Source organism: Zonotrichia albicollis, chromosome 4, assembly GCF_047830755.1.
Source record: "Zonotrichia albicollis isolate bZonAlb1 chromosome 4, bZonAlb1.hap1, whole genome shotgun sequence".
Classification (NCBI taxonomy): domain Eukaryota; kingdom Metazoa; phylum Chordata; class Aves; order Passeriformes; family Passerellidae; genus Zonotrichia; species Zonotrichia albicollis.
Genome location: NC_133822.1, coordinates 23,558,439 through 23,573,720, shown reverse-complemented (window position 1 = coordinate 23,573,720; position 15,282 = coordinate 23,558,439). Strand labels below are relative to the sequence as shown.

Genomic DNA, 15,282 nt, shown 5'->3' with positions numbered 1-15,282 from the left:
GGGTACTTGTGTGTGGTTTGTCCTCCCATGTGCTTTCTCTCTGTTATGATCTTTTGGATTACTTTCTTTTTTTTCTTCTTAAAAGGAGAAGTACCCTAGGCATCTGTCGCAGACATTTCTTTATAGAAATCTTTTCTTTGAGACTTGTTCATTTTCTAGGAAGCTGAGGCCCTAGAAAGAGAATGTAAACAATGATTATCAGCTGCTGTGGAATGCAATAAGATGCACCTAAGATTAGTTCATGTTCTGTGTGTACAATTAAGAGCTAATCACAGAGCAAGCTCTCTAGAACACAAAGACAGAGAACTCTCTTGTTTTTAGATTCCTTCTATTCTATTCTTAGCTTAGCTGTCTCTGCAAGCTCACTCTTTATTCTTTTTAGTATAGTTATAATGTATCATATATATCAATAAATCAAGCCTTCTGATCAAAGAAGAAGATTCTTGTCCTTCTCTCACCACAGTGACCGTCTAAAGTCGCTGTAATAGGCATCTGTATCAGTTCTTGAGCTGATGAATATATAAATGGGGAGTCACTCTTTGCATCCAGCCAATTTCAAACCTTCTGTCCTTGTCTGCCCTAATCTCCCTCCTGTCTTGCAGGGCCTGCCAGCCTGATCCCCTCTCACTTTTGACATCCCTCTGTTCTGTAGGTGTCATTCCCTGTTTTTCCTTCTCTAAGCCAGCTGGACAGTGAGTTGAAAGCAGAACCATTGGCTTTGATTAGTGCTCAGCTGATTTCTGTCACAGACCCGGAAAAGGCTTCCTGTGCATTTGCATCTGCCCCTCTGATGATCATAGGTATTGTCTGTCTCCAAACCCTGCTTAGGTCTTGTTTGTTGTGGTGTTTGCTGTAGGATGACATCAGCATTCCCATCCTGTCCCTCGATAGGGTGCTGTGCCCGTGCTTTGCCATCAGGAGGAGCTGGAGGAGCGGCTGCCTTGGCTCTGCCTTCGGGATTCGCGTGGAAAACACGAAAAACATTCCGGGTCCGGGATTCGTGGTGTGGGAGTGGCCCTTGTGTCACTGCGTTTTTGTTGTCGCAGTGAGAGTTACTGTGTTATTGGCAAGAAGGTGCTCAACTAAAAGGTGTTTAATTCTACTACACAAAAAAGAGAAAGGGAAATTGCCACTGTAATACAACGTGTTGGAACAGGGAAGAAAGAAAAATTAATAGAAGTGACAATTTCCTGCCTTCAGAGCTGGTGGGATTTTGTATCTCATCTCTCTCTGATCCCAGTGCAGAACACATTGTCTGCAGCTCTTTCCCCTACAAAATACTGGGGTTTTTTTAATGCCCTGTGCACATTTTCTAACAAAAACTTCAATTCTTTCAACTCAGCATCTATTTCTGGTTGGTGCTAAAGCTCTGACAAGCATCCAAGCCCCTGTCACTGGCATAGTGGGGTGTCAGATGTATTGCAAAGGCTTAGCTACTTCACTGGGTTGTTATCCATAGGAGAATGTCTTTTTAAATAGAAAGTCCTGACTTTAATTCCTTTAACTACTTGTTCAATCTGAGCCTGTTGCACTGCTGTGAGAATTGTGATGGTGCTTTTGCACAGTAGTGATCCAAGCAGTTTGTGCACAATTTTTTCCTGTTTGTCTTGAGCTTTGTGCTAGGAGGCCTTGAGCAGATGTGCTGAGCTTCTGTTCACTCAGTGGTCACTCCATTTGCACTCTGCTGTGGTGGTGGAGCTCAGGGCAGTGCCTGTTTTGGTGTCTGGGAGCTGCCTTTCTCCTCCAGGCTCAGAGCAGAAAGGGCAGCAAGGATTCCCTTCACCACACAATGGAGTGGCCAGAACTGCCAGAACTCTGCAGCTGCTGAATGGCTCCTGCTATCTCTGCCCCTGGCTCAAGCTGGAGACAGCAGAGCTAGCACAAGGTATTAGGATTAGGTGCCAGCAAGGAAAAATATTTACTCAAGAACTCAGAGTTTTCTTGCCCTTCCAGTTCTATTTAAAGTAGCTAGTACACTTTAAAGATTGCCCTGCTACAAGGAACACACACTGGCTTTGAGCACACACTGGAGGCAGCGTGCTGAATGTTCAGCACAGCTTGGCAGTAGGGCAGGCCTTCCCAAATGATTCTGCACTGCCCTAGTTACAGCAAAAATAACCAGTGGCAAAGGCTTGCTGTTCATCTTGTGTCTGCTCTGCCACTCTGGGGCAAAGTTAATCTGTAACTAAGTCATTTCACTTGTGAGAAAATCCCGTGTGAAATCAGCGTTCCTATAGCATCTGGTTGGTTTCAGGTTTTTTTTTTTTATGGATAGGTATTTGTTCTGTGAGGAAATGGGATGGGAATGGTATCGCCTGAGTGAAATACAGTGATTCCTGGTTTGTAACTAGGCAATGAGTGTTTTCCCACAGTGTGCCCCGGAAAATGGTATTCTGCTTTTTCTTGTCAGTGTTAGCATCTTGTGTAAACCTGATGAGGCAAACCCTGGCTGCTTGCATCAACCAGGATATTTAGAAGTGTTTGACCTTAACAAGGAATTTATTTTATGTATTTATGGAGATAATTACAAAAGATAAATATGGGTGACTTCTTTTTAAAATGTCAGCATGTTCACCAAGTATTTAGAGCATTTCTGAGCAGCTCTGAGGCAGAGCTATTCTGGTCTGCAAGGCAACTCCATGGCACTCAGATATTTCTGTCAGCCTGCTGTAAGGTGTAGGAAACCCTCTCTTCTCTGCTTGTTTTTGTGGCTGGTTGGAGGAAGAAACCACATTATTGTGCCTGTGTCACACAGCAAAGAACCCTTTCAACTTTATTTCTCATTACTCTGCAGTAATTGCTCTGCCCACAGAAATCAGGTGGCTTGAAGAAGTAGGAGAAGATGCTTCAGCCAAAGAAATCAAGTCCCACTTCACCAAAATAGCTCTCTTGTTCTCCTCCTGTGTGTTCTGTGTGTTGGGGGGCACTGTGTCTGTCTGTCTGTGTTCCCAAACACAGCTCACACTTCAGTTCAATGCCAGCAGTGCCTGTGGGGGCCTGGTCAAAGCCCCTGCAGAGGGGCAGGGATTGCGAAGGCAGGAAAGCTGAATTGGAGCTTAGAGAAACCCCTGGGCACAACAGCAAGGAAGATTCTGGTAAAGGGAGCCTGTATTTCTGTCAGTGTACCGATTATGTGGGTTTAGTAACAGGCTGTCTGCAGGGCTGGCTATCCCACTTTTTCATGTGTCAGAAAAGGAATGAAATGCCAGGATTGTGGGAAGAAAACTTTACTATTCTCAAGCTCACCTTCTATTTTTAACTATGAAATTTCTGTGGTGGAAGCCTTTTTGCCAAGTAGTTGAACGTGTCTAAATGTACAAACTAAGGCTTGGTGTCTGTTTATCTTGGCAGTGCTGAGCTTCTCAGCACAGCAGTGTGATTTAAATCTCATTTACACAAGAAATTTGCTTTGTTAGTGCAAGTAAAATCTTTGCACAATACACAAAGAAATAACTTTCACAGGGTTTCTCCTGAGATATCCTCATGTAGGGAACGTGTGTCAGTGTGTGTGAGATTTTTCTTCTGCTTGTTGCTTAGTCCCACGTAAAAAATTCAGCTCATTACCATGTCACAAAAATCTCCAGTAACTTCTGTGATTAGAAATTGGCTGCTGGTTTATTCTTTGTCTTCTTAGACCTGAAATTTGTGTCCTGCACTCTTTAAGAGGTGCTGAGTCTGTTGAAGAAATCTCTAGCTGTGGCTGTTTTCTGTTGCTTTCAAGGGGTAAGATTTTTAAGGGTAGCTGGTCACAAACCTGGCAGTTTTCATCCTGTGGGCTCTGTTGCTGTTTGCTCTTTTCTTGCTGGTTGGCTTCTCAAACTGATTTGAACAGAGAGGCTGTAGAAAATGGATGGTTATCTTGATCCTGGTTGTCACAAGTCAGAAAAATGTCACCTGTAAATATTTAATGAACCTTTGTGCTGCTGACCTGATCAAGAACTGAGTAATGATGTGGTTTGCAGGAGTTGTGGCTTCTGTAACCCGGATCTGCAAGGAGAGCACCTTTCCTTTGCCAGCTTTGTATTTTTCCTTGCTTTGTTCTTTGATGTTTTAAGTGGTGTTTGTTTGAAGCTCTGCCTTAGCAGCCTCCTCTTTCTTAGCTGGTTTGGTTTTCTGTGTTGTTTCTGTGTGGGCTTTCTGCTCCTTGTAGAAAGGGAGCAGAATTCTCACTAAACAAAAGCTGAGCTCTTGTCTTTCCTATATGTGCAGACAATAGCTCCCCACCCTTTTATGTTCTTGTAGATTTTTGGTCAATTTTTGCACTCTCCTTCTGTGCTGTGGGGTGAGTACAAACCCACTTCAGAAGAGTGGAGTGAGGAAAGGGTCTTACACAAACAAAGAAATCAAAAATGCTCTCAGAGTTACGTGAGCTGGAACTCAATAGTACTATTATAGCTTTTCTAAGAGAAAAGTAATGTAGCATGGAGAAACAGCCTGGATTTTCAGCAGGCTGGTAACTGTTGGAATCCACCATTCAAGTCCTGCAGGGAGGATGGGATAAAGTTAGGATAGCTGTGTCTGTATCATGTTCTTGTAGGTTTGAAGGTGCTTTCCCAGTGCCTGACTGCTGGTGTAGTGTCAGTCTGTGGGCAGCAGCATGTGACACACTGTGTTGTATCAGCACACTGAATAATTAATATTCTCTGGAAAGGATTACTTTCCTCCACTTTTGTCTCTTCCTTCTTGGTGCCCTGTGTGTGCTGCCAGCCTCCAGCAGAACCTTGCTATTTCAGATGTCCTTTCCTAAGAAGAGCTGGTGCTGCAGCACAATCACATCAGTGTGGTCTCTGTGCTGTTGGCTGCCACAGCAAATTGGTCACATTTCCTTACACAGTCTTGGGTCATTGTTTCAGGCGTGTTGAAGCTTAAATTTTACATACAGCCTTGAAGATTAATTTTAATAATGTGTCAGTGACTGGGCAGGATGCCCAGTTAGCAATATCATGTTTTATATTTATATTATAGCCCCAGAAATGGCTAGTTTTGTGTGTCAAAATATTTCAGTGGCCAAAGAAGTCTTGCAGCACACTTATGAATTCTCAGCAGCTCTGTGTCTCACAGCAGCAGCTGTGCCTCAGTACCAATGATAGAGAGAGAGCTCCTGGGGAAGAGCAGAGGGAAGAGGGACACAGCTTTACATGGTGCAGGAAGAGTGGAAACCCCTGGGAAAAGCAGCATGCTGTTTACCCAGGGTGCCTCAGTTTGTGTGAGGAATTTACCCAAGGGGGAAGGACAGGAGTGTGTGCCTGTGCAACTTCTTCCTTAAATAAATATTTCTGCCTGAGAAATGTGTTAGGGTGAGAAAGTTCAGCCCAGTACTCAAACACCAGTCCTTGGGAGACCCTCGTTCTCATCATGCTCAGCAAAGGAAGCTGCACTCACCCAGTCAGGACCACCTTCCTCTAAGGGGGACTTCACTCTGTTGCTTTACAAGGCAAACGTGGGTCTCCCTTTAGACTTCCCATATGGGCAAAACACTCATTAATGCCCCAACCCCAAAAAATTATCTAGTCATAGAAGTGATTTTAGAAGGTGCTAATGTCAGCCAGCAGGACGCTGGAGAGCCTTTTATTAAAGGGATTATCACAAGGCCTCAAAAGCTTTGAAAGGAAGAACACATCCAATGAAAACACGGAGGCTCCTGGACCAGGAACTGACCTTTACAAATTTCACAATCTGCATCTCTGGCCTGGCACAATGGAATTGCTTTGATAACAGTGCCTGGCAGTACAAACAAGAAGTTTGTACCTCTGGTTGGGCTTGCCAAAGGGGAAGGTAGCAATTCAGGTAATTTGGCTTTTCTTTGCTGCTGAAGGCAAATATCAGACTGACTTCTTTCACTTATTGTGAAACTTAAAATAACTAATTTTTGCAGGTGATCTTAGATAGTGCAACTTCTCTTACACTGCTTATTCCCCTAATCAAACTCCAGCAGTTTAATAAACTTTAAAGCTACAAACCTGGCAGAGTCACCATAATTGTTCCTATTTTTGTTGCTGTTGTGCCTATTAAGTGCTGGGCAATCCTTCTGGCTTTGTTTTCCTCAGAGGGCTATTCTGGGCTCTGCAGAGCGCGGGCTGGATGAGGTGCTGCCTCTGTGAGTGGGCTGAAGTAGCTGCCAACAGAGGTGATGTCCCAGGGGAGCGCTGGGAGAGCGGGAACACGCCAGGAATTCCAGTTCTGTTCCTCTGAATTCTGTTCCAGTTCTTGTCCTTCTCAGTCAAGCCCTGAGCAATGCCCAGCTTTTTGAACCCGAAATATTTGGCAGCTTGCCACTTTTTAAGAACAATGGACTGTCAATCTTGTCCCGGCTTGGCAGCAACACAAGTCTCAAAATACCACAATTTCCCCTTGCCTGGGATTATTTTTGCCGCCGGTTAATGAGCGCTCAGGGACCGGTCTGAGGCAGGCACCAGCGGCCTCGGCGCGGCTGCCCAGAGCTGTGGAGTTGTGGTTATCAGAAGGTGCGTTCAGACCTGTGCTCACCGAACGGGCAGCCCAGCCCTGTCCCGTCCCGGTCCCGTCCCCTCTCTCCGGGCCCCGCTGTCCCGGTGCCCCCGCGGGTCCCTCCCTGAGGGCGGCCCGGCCCGGGGAGGGGCGGGGCGTCGCGCTCCGGCCGCAGTCTTGTCGCTGTCTCATTGGCCTCCGCTCCCGCCGCTCCGCCGCGCCATTGGTCGGACGCGCCACGCCTATGTTCGCGGCCGCGGCCGCTCGTAGACCCGTGCGCCCATTGGCCGGCGCCCGGCGCTGCTCGCCCCCGATTGGCGGGCGAGGCGGCTGGGGCGTGGCGGAGGTGACTCGCCCGGCCACGCCCGCGCGCGGCCGCCGGCGGAGGGGACGCGCCGGGGCGGGGGCGAGCGCGCGGCTCCGCGGCCCGGGGCAGCGGCGGGGGCAGCGTCCGGACCGACAGACAGACGGACCGACAGACAGACCGACGGGCCGGCGCGGGTGTCTGCGGCCGCCATGGAGGTGTGCGAGAGCGGCGGGGAGCAGCCGCCGCTGCTGCACTGGGACCGCAAGCTGAGCGAGCTGTGCGAGCCCGCGGACCCCGAGACGCTGCTGAGCCGCACGGTAAGGAGCGGCGGGGGCGGGCAGCGGCGGGGGCGGGCGGCGGCGCCGGGAGGCCGGGGGTGGGGTGGCTGGGACACGTTCCTAGGGCCGTGGCGGGGTTCCTCGGGCTCCCCGTGCGTGCCCGGCGGGCGCCAGGGTCGGCACCGGGCGGGTCTGGCCAACAGGTGCTCCCCGCGCCCCTCGCCGTGACTGCACTCCCGGACAGGCCTCGGAGTCCCCTGTGCGCCGCGGGGGTCTCAGCTCCCTCCCCTCCGGGCCTGGCTCCCGCTTACCGGGGTCCCGAGGCTCCCTCGGCGTTGCCGCTTCTCCCGGGCGGCCGCTCAGGAACCGCCGGTCGTGTCTTCTCCTCCAGGACCAAACTGTCCCGGCTCCATCCCGCTTCCCGAGCGCAGGAAGGAAATGACACAAGTTTCGATGTTTTTGTTGTTTGTTTTTTTGGCTGGAATCCCCATATTTTGGCTTGCGTAAAACGCATAGCTAGGGTAGTTCCGAGGAAATGTGTGTGTTGGCTCGCTGTTACTCAGGAGAATTCTCGCAAGCACAGCGATTTAAAACCTCTGTCGGTGCAAATCCCGAGTGGAAGTGAGCACCGGAGCACCCCGGGACAGCGGCACGGAATTCTCCCCCGCACGCTCGGTGTGGCTGTCGGGCATGTGCTGGGATGGGGATCCAGAGGGACACGAAGGTGGCGACATCCACAGGGATGTGGCAGTGCCCCGGGGATGGCGCCTGGCAGGGGCTGCCGCGGGCTCCGCGTCTCTTCCATTATCCCAAGAGGGCGATGTGCAAACGCAGCCCCGAGCGAGGCACCCGGCTCTCCCTCCATGGGAGCCGCGGGGATCCCGCAGCACTGCCCCGTGCTGATCTTGGCGTTGGTCGTGTAAGGCAAACAAGGAAAATCTTATTTATGATGTGTGGCTGATCCGGGATCGTGTCCGTCTCAAGCTCCAAGCCTCGTCCCAGCAGGAAGCGAGCCTGCTGCATGCCTGACGGGTCTTTAAACAGTGTTTGGCTTCTTTGTCTTTGAAAGTCTTGGGCTTTCTTGCGCAATGTGTGTCTTCTGGTAGATTGGGGGAAAGGCAATCCTGTTATGGTGGCTTGGGCTTTTAAAAGAGCCAGCAGGAGCACTTAGAAATAGAAAGCTCTTCCTTCAAACAGCTGTTTTCTTGTGGGTTTTTTTCCTTATCAACAAGAATGTTGTGAATGACATGAGAGGCTCTTTGGAGAGTGTTTCTCTTCAGATTTTATACTTGTATTGGCATACTTCCTCTTGCTCTGTCTGGATCCTTGTGATGAGAATGGAGTTGCCACTCTTAACTTTTGTGTTCTTACTCAGTGCTCTCATGTCTTCTTTAATTAGTGCTTTGAAGGAGATCTTACACTTGGGCTAGAAATTGTGACTGCAGTGGCATGGATATGTCTTTTCTGCCCTATTTCAAGGAGCCTGAGAATTAAGTGTGTCTTGATAAAGAAAACATCCTGTTTGTCTGGTGATTGGAAATGGGATGCTTTTTCCTTTTCTGTTTTCAAGTTTTATTGGGGATTTTCAGCTTTGAATGCTATGATGTTGAGCATTTTGTAAGGGGCATTATGTAGGTGAATCTGCAAAATATTGGGAGTAACACTGAGATTGATTTGTTTGTGTTTGCTGTCTTGCTGATTGGGTCTTTCTAGAAGTTTAAGATTTCTTCAGAGACCCTCTTGAAACCAAATAAAAAGCATTTAATCAGTTTCTTTTTTTGGTCGTTCTTGGAATTCTTCTGAAAGAAGTTTCAGGAAAAAAAAAAGCCCAACTAAATGCTATAAAGTAGGTGTAGTGAGGTATTGCAATCTTAAAAGAAGAAAAGAATGTTTATGAAAAGAATATTTATGAAATTAACATTCTTTAGAGTGAAAAAACTCTAAAGAGTTCAACACACTTGTGCCTGTTGAACTTTTTCTTTTGTGAATGTGCCCTGCCATGTGGACGAGAATACCATGAAACACAAGATCTCTGTTTACCTCTGGCCAAAACTTCACAGAATCATTTGAAAAACCCAAAACAAATAAACAAGCTCACTGGATGAAACATCTGTTCTTCTCCTGGGCTGTGCTTTCTGGGAGGACTGGTTTGACCCCGTTATTCTGCTGTTTGCAAACTTGCTGCAGGGTTTTTCTGGAAAGACTGGGATGATGAGGAGACCCTTCCCGTGCCCCCTGTGCTGGCTGTCAGCCTTACAGCCAAGGAACATGGGTTCTAGAGCATCTTCTGCTCCTCACACCCTCCTCAGGTGCCCCTTAGCTGCATGTGTAGGTCTGCATCCAAGAAAACTTGGGGAAAGTCTCTGGGACAGTCAGGGCAGCCCTGGGAGCTAGAGTGGCAGGGATGATGATGATTGAGGGGAGAGCTCACCAGCAGGAAGAAGGGTCAGTGTCATTCCACCAGTGTGCACAGTCTCTGGTGAGGGTGAGAATTTTGTGCCAACTGCCTTTTGTGTGTTTTGAGTTGAAATTTAACCTTTCTATGACCAAAAAGGCTGCCCCTGGCTCTTGTTGATTTGACGCTAGCAGACAAGTGTGAAAGTATGCATACACTTAAAAACTTGACCTCTATTTTAAACTGTTCCAGCCTGCCTTAATTACCAGGGCTGAAATCCAACCTCCTGGGGATTTACATTTCTCTTTAACAGCTGATGATTTCACCAGTGCCTGGAGCTGTGTGAGGAGCCCTTCGCTCACCCCACTGGTGCTGTCAGTGATACCATCAGCTGTACCTGGAGAAAGTGGGGCCTCCAGGAGCTCAGCTCTGCTATTGGCAGGCAGCAGACCTGGAGGTTAAAGTCTCATTAAAGTCCTCACCTGGCTGCCAGATAGCTTTATAGCAGTTATTTTTCCAGAGTGGTTTCCCATGGAAGCAAAGGCTGAAAGGTTTCCCAGAGGCGTGTTCATGGTATGTGTCACATGTCTGCATTATATAATCTTCAGCTGTGCTCCAGCTTGTTGTGACTGTGTTGGTAGTACCATGTGCTGGCACTGTGCAAGGCAGTGTTGTTGTTACTATTATTATTAGTGTTATTATTGTTATTTTGTGCTTTTTTGTGGTGGTTGAACAGAAGGGAAACACAACAGCTGCCACTGCCCAAGGGGAGCAGCAGTGTGGCCAGGTGGCAAAACCTCCAGCTTCTTGCTGCTGCTGTTACTTTCCGTAGCACACAGATGGGCCTGGAGTGGGAGATCTCTGCTGGGGCTCCCCTGGATTTGACTGTCCATGTGGTTGGACATGGCCCAGCTGGGACCCTGTCTTCTGTGACAAGTGCCACATCTGATGCAGATGGATAAGTCTGAGAGACACGCCATGAAATGCCAGCTACCTGTCCCATGGCTGGATGGGAGCTGAAAGGCAGGTGGTTCTTGGACATTTAAAACCTCCTTATGTAATATTGAGGAGGCAGCTTTATTTCCCCCCTCCCCCCTTTTCATGGCTATTTTAACCCATGGGCTGCTGCTTCCAGATGGTGGCAAAATGCAGCAGAATGCAAGCATGGATGTGATCATGGCATGGCACGGCACATGTAGAAGTGTTCCCCCCTACAGGTATGGGGGCACAGCAGCTGGCTCAGATATTTACGACTAAATTCCTAGATGTCATGTCCTGGGTGTTTGGTCGAGTGGTTAACTGGAAGGTAACTTCAAGTGCCAAGTGGCCCAAATGGGTTATTTGGTAAAGAGCCTGCCTGTTGAACTTGGAACTCATGAAAGCGTTGAAATTAGTGAGATGTCACGTTGCATTGAAGTTAGTGAGATGTCACATTGCTGCTGCTGTTGCCTGGGAGGTGTCTGAGCCCTGTGATCCTGTTTCCATGTCACTGGGGATGCTGTGGGCAGCTCAGCCCCGGCTCAGGGGTGCAGTGTGGGCTGGAATGAGAGGAGGAGGCTTCCCAGGCTGCAGCTACCAAGTTTCTGTCTCCCTGTGAAAGCAAAGCCAGAGGTGAAGGTTAATGGTCAGGGTTGTGATTGCCATCTAAGATGAGCTGGGGAAACTCTGAGCTGGCCTTTCCTCCCCATCACAAACCCCTGAACCTCATCAGAGCTCGCCTGGTGACTCATTTCCTCTGCCACAGAAACGATGGCTGCTGCTGCTTCGTGTGTCTAATGACTTCTGCAGGAAAGCTGCTTCTGGATCAGCTGCCAGGGAGTGCCTCGAGCTTTTGGAGCAGGGCAGTCGTTATTTTAATGGATGGCAGGGCTTGGTTTTAAATACATACAGCCTGTGTGTATTTAATTGAAAGCTGTGGTTGCTGCAGTGAGTGTGGATGTGGAGCTGGCTGTATCTTATTGTGTGGTGGCTGCGTGTAGCTCTTTGGTGTCAGTATAGTTGGATCCAATTTCTGTTTCATTTTTGTAGGGGGAGAACGAGTTCATTTATTTGCGTGTGGGGTTTGGTCTGTTGCCCACAAACCATAAAGCTGAAATCCCTCATTCTTTCTTCTCTATACACCTGCAGCTGGCTTCATGTAAAATATTTATACAGCCAGTACTTGTAAAGATTTTTCCAAAATTGCAGTGAGGAGGGGAAATGAGAAAGTGAGATTTTTAAATAGTTGTATACAGAGCTCATACAAAGCAGTAGTGTTAAATTTTGTCGATGACTTTCCATATCAATAAAAAAGTCAACATCACAACTGCTGAACAGCAAAATTAGTTGTACATGGTGCCTTGCACTGAAAACCATTTCTCCTCCTTGTTTTCTTCCCAAATTTAAATAAGAAAGCCATTCCAGTTTGCCAAGAGACATGTCACTTACTTGTAATGGGTCTAACTGATCTACAGTTCCCCTAAAAGCTGAGATAAACACAAGTAGGAGACCCTGAAACTTTACCCTGCTGTTTTCTGACAGTTAATATTAGAAAAATGGAGGTATTGAGTTGCTGGCTGTAACTGTATAGTGAAGTGCTTGATCTGCAGTGAAGACAGGAGCTGGAAAAAATGTCAGTCTGTCCTGGGACCAACTTTGAAGCATGGTAGATAGGAATGAGCCAGCATAATGTACAAACCCAGTATTTATTCTTTTTCCTATGGACGTGACTGCTGTGCTCTGTGCTGTGCAAATGTTTCCTTTGGAAAGGCAGTCCTTACACATGGAGCAGGTTGTGCACGATAGCAGGGCTGAAGGAATTTCACTTATGGTGTTACCAGACAGGGCTTTCCTGTGTCTGGAACTGTTCAGCTTATCTGCGGGGCTGGTGGGAACTTGTGCTCTTTGAAGGTCTTTGTTTGCAATGTGAAGAGCCCCTTCTTAGCTAGGGCTGAGTGAGTTTCCCCCTCATGGGATGGGGACTAGTTTTTTATTGAAGCAGTCTCACATTTTTAGGATTATCTGTGTCTGTAGAGGAGGCCAGTGTGTGCTGCGCCTTGCTGGCTACTCCTCCCTGCACAGAGCTGGGAGCTCTGTGTCACTGTGGGCTCGTTTTCTCTTGGTCCCTCAGCTTACAAGGTCCCTCTGAGATACTTGGTTGTTGCTTTGAGGACACTTTGAAAGTAGCCCCTGTCTCTGAAGCCAGTTTTACTGCTGGCTTTGCACTTGCAGACAGGTGCTGCATTTTTGTATCCAAATGTTGGTTATCAGACGTTGCTGTCTGCACACCTTCCTCCCTGCATTCCCAAAAGCTGTTTTCCAGTCTCTTCACAATACTTGGTTTAACCATCCATCATCTCTGTATCCTCTGTCTTTGGCTGCTTCTCTCACTTCTGGGGAAGGATCATTTTGTGGGTGAGATTAGCAGTTACTGATAGGTGAAACTGCTGTCAGACACAGAGTGTCTGACCTGGCCTGGTGGCATTTGTCACAGGCTGTCTTGGCTGCCAACCTGAGCTTACAATGTCCCCCCTTTAACTCCTCTGATTCCCTAGAGCATCTTGCCCTTTTTCCAAGAGAAACAGGTTCCTGGTGGGTCCCTGAAGGGTGCTTTAACAGCAGAGCTCTTAGGCTGTGTTTTCAGGAGGGCACATTCTTTTGTGCTGTTGCTCCCTATTCATCTCTCTCTGAATCATGGAGATGCCTTCTGGCTGTGTTTTTTTTTGTGGGTGACAAGACCTGACAGTGCAGTTCTGCACCTGGATGTAACCACAGGCTGTTGTGGCAGCTGCCTGCGAGCTCATCCTGTTTTGAAGTGACTTTTTTTGCCAGAAATGAGCTTTCAGGTTGATCAATTCCCTGACACAGCTTGCCCTGTAGCAGCCCAGGTACTGATGCTGATGTGAAGGGGCAGCTAGGAATATTTGGCTGGGGAAGGGGTAGTGGAACTGCATTTTGAGCTAAAGGAATGTGCAGTGGGAATAGTCAGAGTAGATTTATGAGTTGTGCTCAGATGCAAGCCTGATGTGCATGTGTGTATTTATTTGATACCAGCAGACTCTGATTTGGATGTCACTGGAAAGAACAGGGTTTGCCTGGAAGAGGTATTTGTTCAAGGGTCAGTAGGAAAAAGGGTTGTTTGAGGAGGATGTGGGTATGTAGCACAAAAACAGACTGGCCTGATTTTCAGGGAAGCACTGATGTTGGGTTGGTCCGTGGCCCCACCACCCCTCCATGATGTCAAGCGCTGCTGAAAAGTGGAGACTGCCTTGGATGCTAAATAATTTTTCTTTCATAAAAGGAAAAGGAATGGCATGCAAAGAATAAGCTTGGCTTAGGGCCACAGTTTTGCTGGCAAATATGTTGCCCTTTCACCTCTCTGAAGTGAGTAATAGGCAGTAGAGAAGACAGGTGAAAAATTAAAATGGTGGGGTTTAACAAGGCATAGCTGAGGTGCACATTCAGTCTGAGATGCTGAGCTTTTCAGAGCAGGGACTTTCTCCTCATTCTCTGTCTGTGAGCTGTCAGACACAGATCACAACTGCAGGAAAGAAAGTCACTGGATTGAGTGGAGTGCTAAATGTGTGCAAGAAGGATACACATATTCTACCAAATAATGAGCATTCCCTCTCCTGAGGATGAGTAGGGAAGCAGAGAAGGCAATGTGGGAAAATAAAGTGTGGTTAAATGGGATAGACCTTAATTGCTAGAACTGTCCCCATAGGTGCCATCCATCCAAATGTGGAGCTGAATATTGCCAGTGACCTCTCTGTATCTTGGAAACTACTACCTTTTATTTTTTTGCCATCTGCTGCTAACTGGCTTTCAATCTTCTGTATGTGATCTGGCTCTGCTGTGGCGACAGGCAAAAATTTAATGGAAAAACGTGACACGCACTTCATCTCTCTCCTCTGTGCCAAAGTAAAACATTCCTCTGCAGCTGTGCTGGGGCTGGCTTTGTCCTTTCATGCAATCTGTCAGTCATGTGGGGTGAGAAATAGAGCCCAGGCTGCTCTAATAACCCCTTAGGGAGCTTTGGGTGTCTTGGGGAGCTCCAGGCCTCCTTCCTTGCCAGACTGGATGTGTCCTGAGCAGCAATGCAGGACACAAATTGGTGGAAGCTCCTCTCTCTGTAGTGTAGGAGCAAGGAACAATATTCCTGATGATTTTAGTGGCTCAGCTGGGGCTGGGCTCACTGCACTCCTGCAGCTCTGCTGGGGTGAGCCCAGGCTGTTTGGTGACTTGCAGCACTTGCTGCAGCTGAAGTTGCCTGCAGAGGTAAGGAGTGTGCATTTGTGGGTGAGATGGGCTGATCTCCAGGAGACAGGAGGAAAGCCATTTGCTCTTTTTTCTGCACTAAGGATGTTGAGTGCTGCCCCTGGTTTTATATGTGAGCAGAGTCCTCAGCTGTGTCAAAATTCTTTGAAGCTCCTGGTGACTTGTGAAGCAAGAGAAGCATCTTTCAGTTGCTGTGCTTAGGAGTACCCGGTTTAATTTCTCTTCTCCAGAGTTTGGATGCTGTGATGTGAATGTCTGTAGAAAAGTGTGGAAAAACAGTCAGGCTCTATACCACAGCGTGGCAGGAGGGTGAGAGGAAATGGACACCAGCAGAAATGAGAGAGGTTCAGACTGGAAAGGAAAAAGGGCTTCACAGTGACAATTACTGAGCACTGGAGAGAGAGCTGCCCAGGGAGCCTGCACCACCTCCTTCCTTGGAAGGTTTTAGGACTTGACTGGCTAAAGCCCTGAGTAAGCTGGTCTTAGCTTAGTGCTGTCCCTCTTTGGGCAGAAGGCTGGGCTGGAGATGACCTGAGCCCCATTCCAGCTGGACCTGTGCTGTGGTTCCTTTTACAGCATCTGCTCTCAAGGCACTGACC

General features: G+C 48.1%; 1 protein-coding gene across 2 annotated transcripts in view; it reads left to right on the top strand.

Moving 5' to 3' along the window:
• The first annotated feature begins 6,792 nt into the window (after window positions 1–6,792).
• CREB3L2 (cAMP responsive element binding protein 3 like 2) overlaps window positions 6,793–15,282 on the top strand; it is a 74,428-nt gene continuing 65,938 nt past the window's right edge. For both annotated transcript variants that reach the window (XM_014264063.3, XM_005482770.4), the window contains exon 1: window positions 6,793–7,071. In XM_014264063.3, coding sequence (XP_014119538.1) covers window positions 6,964–7,071 — 108 coding nt within the window. In that variant the 5' untranslated portion in view covers window positions 6,793–6,963. The remainder of the gene's footprint in view (window positions 7,072–15,282) is intronic.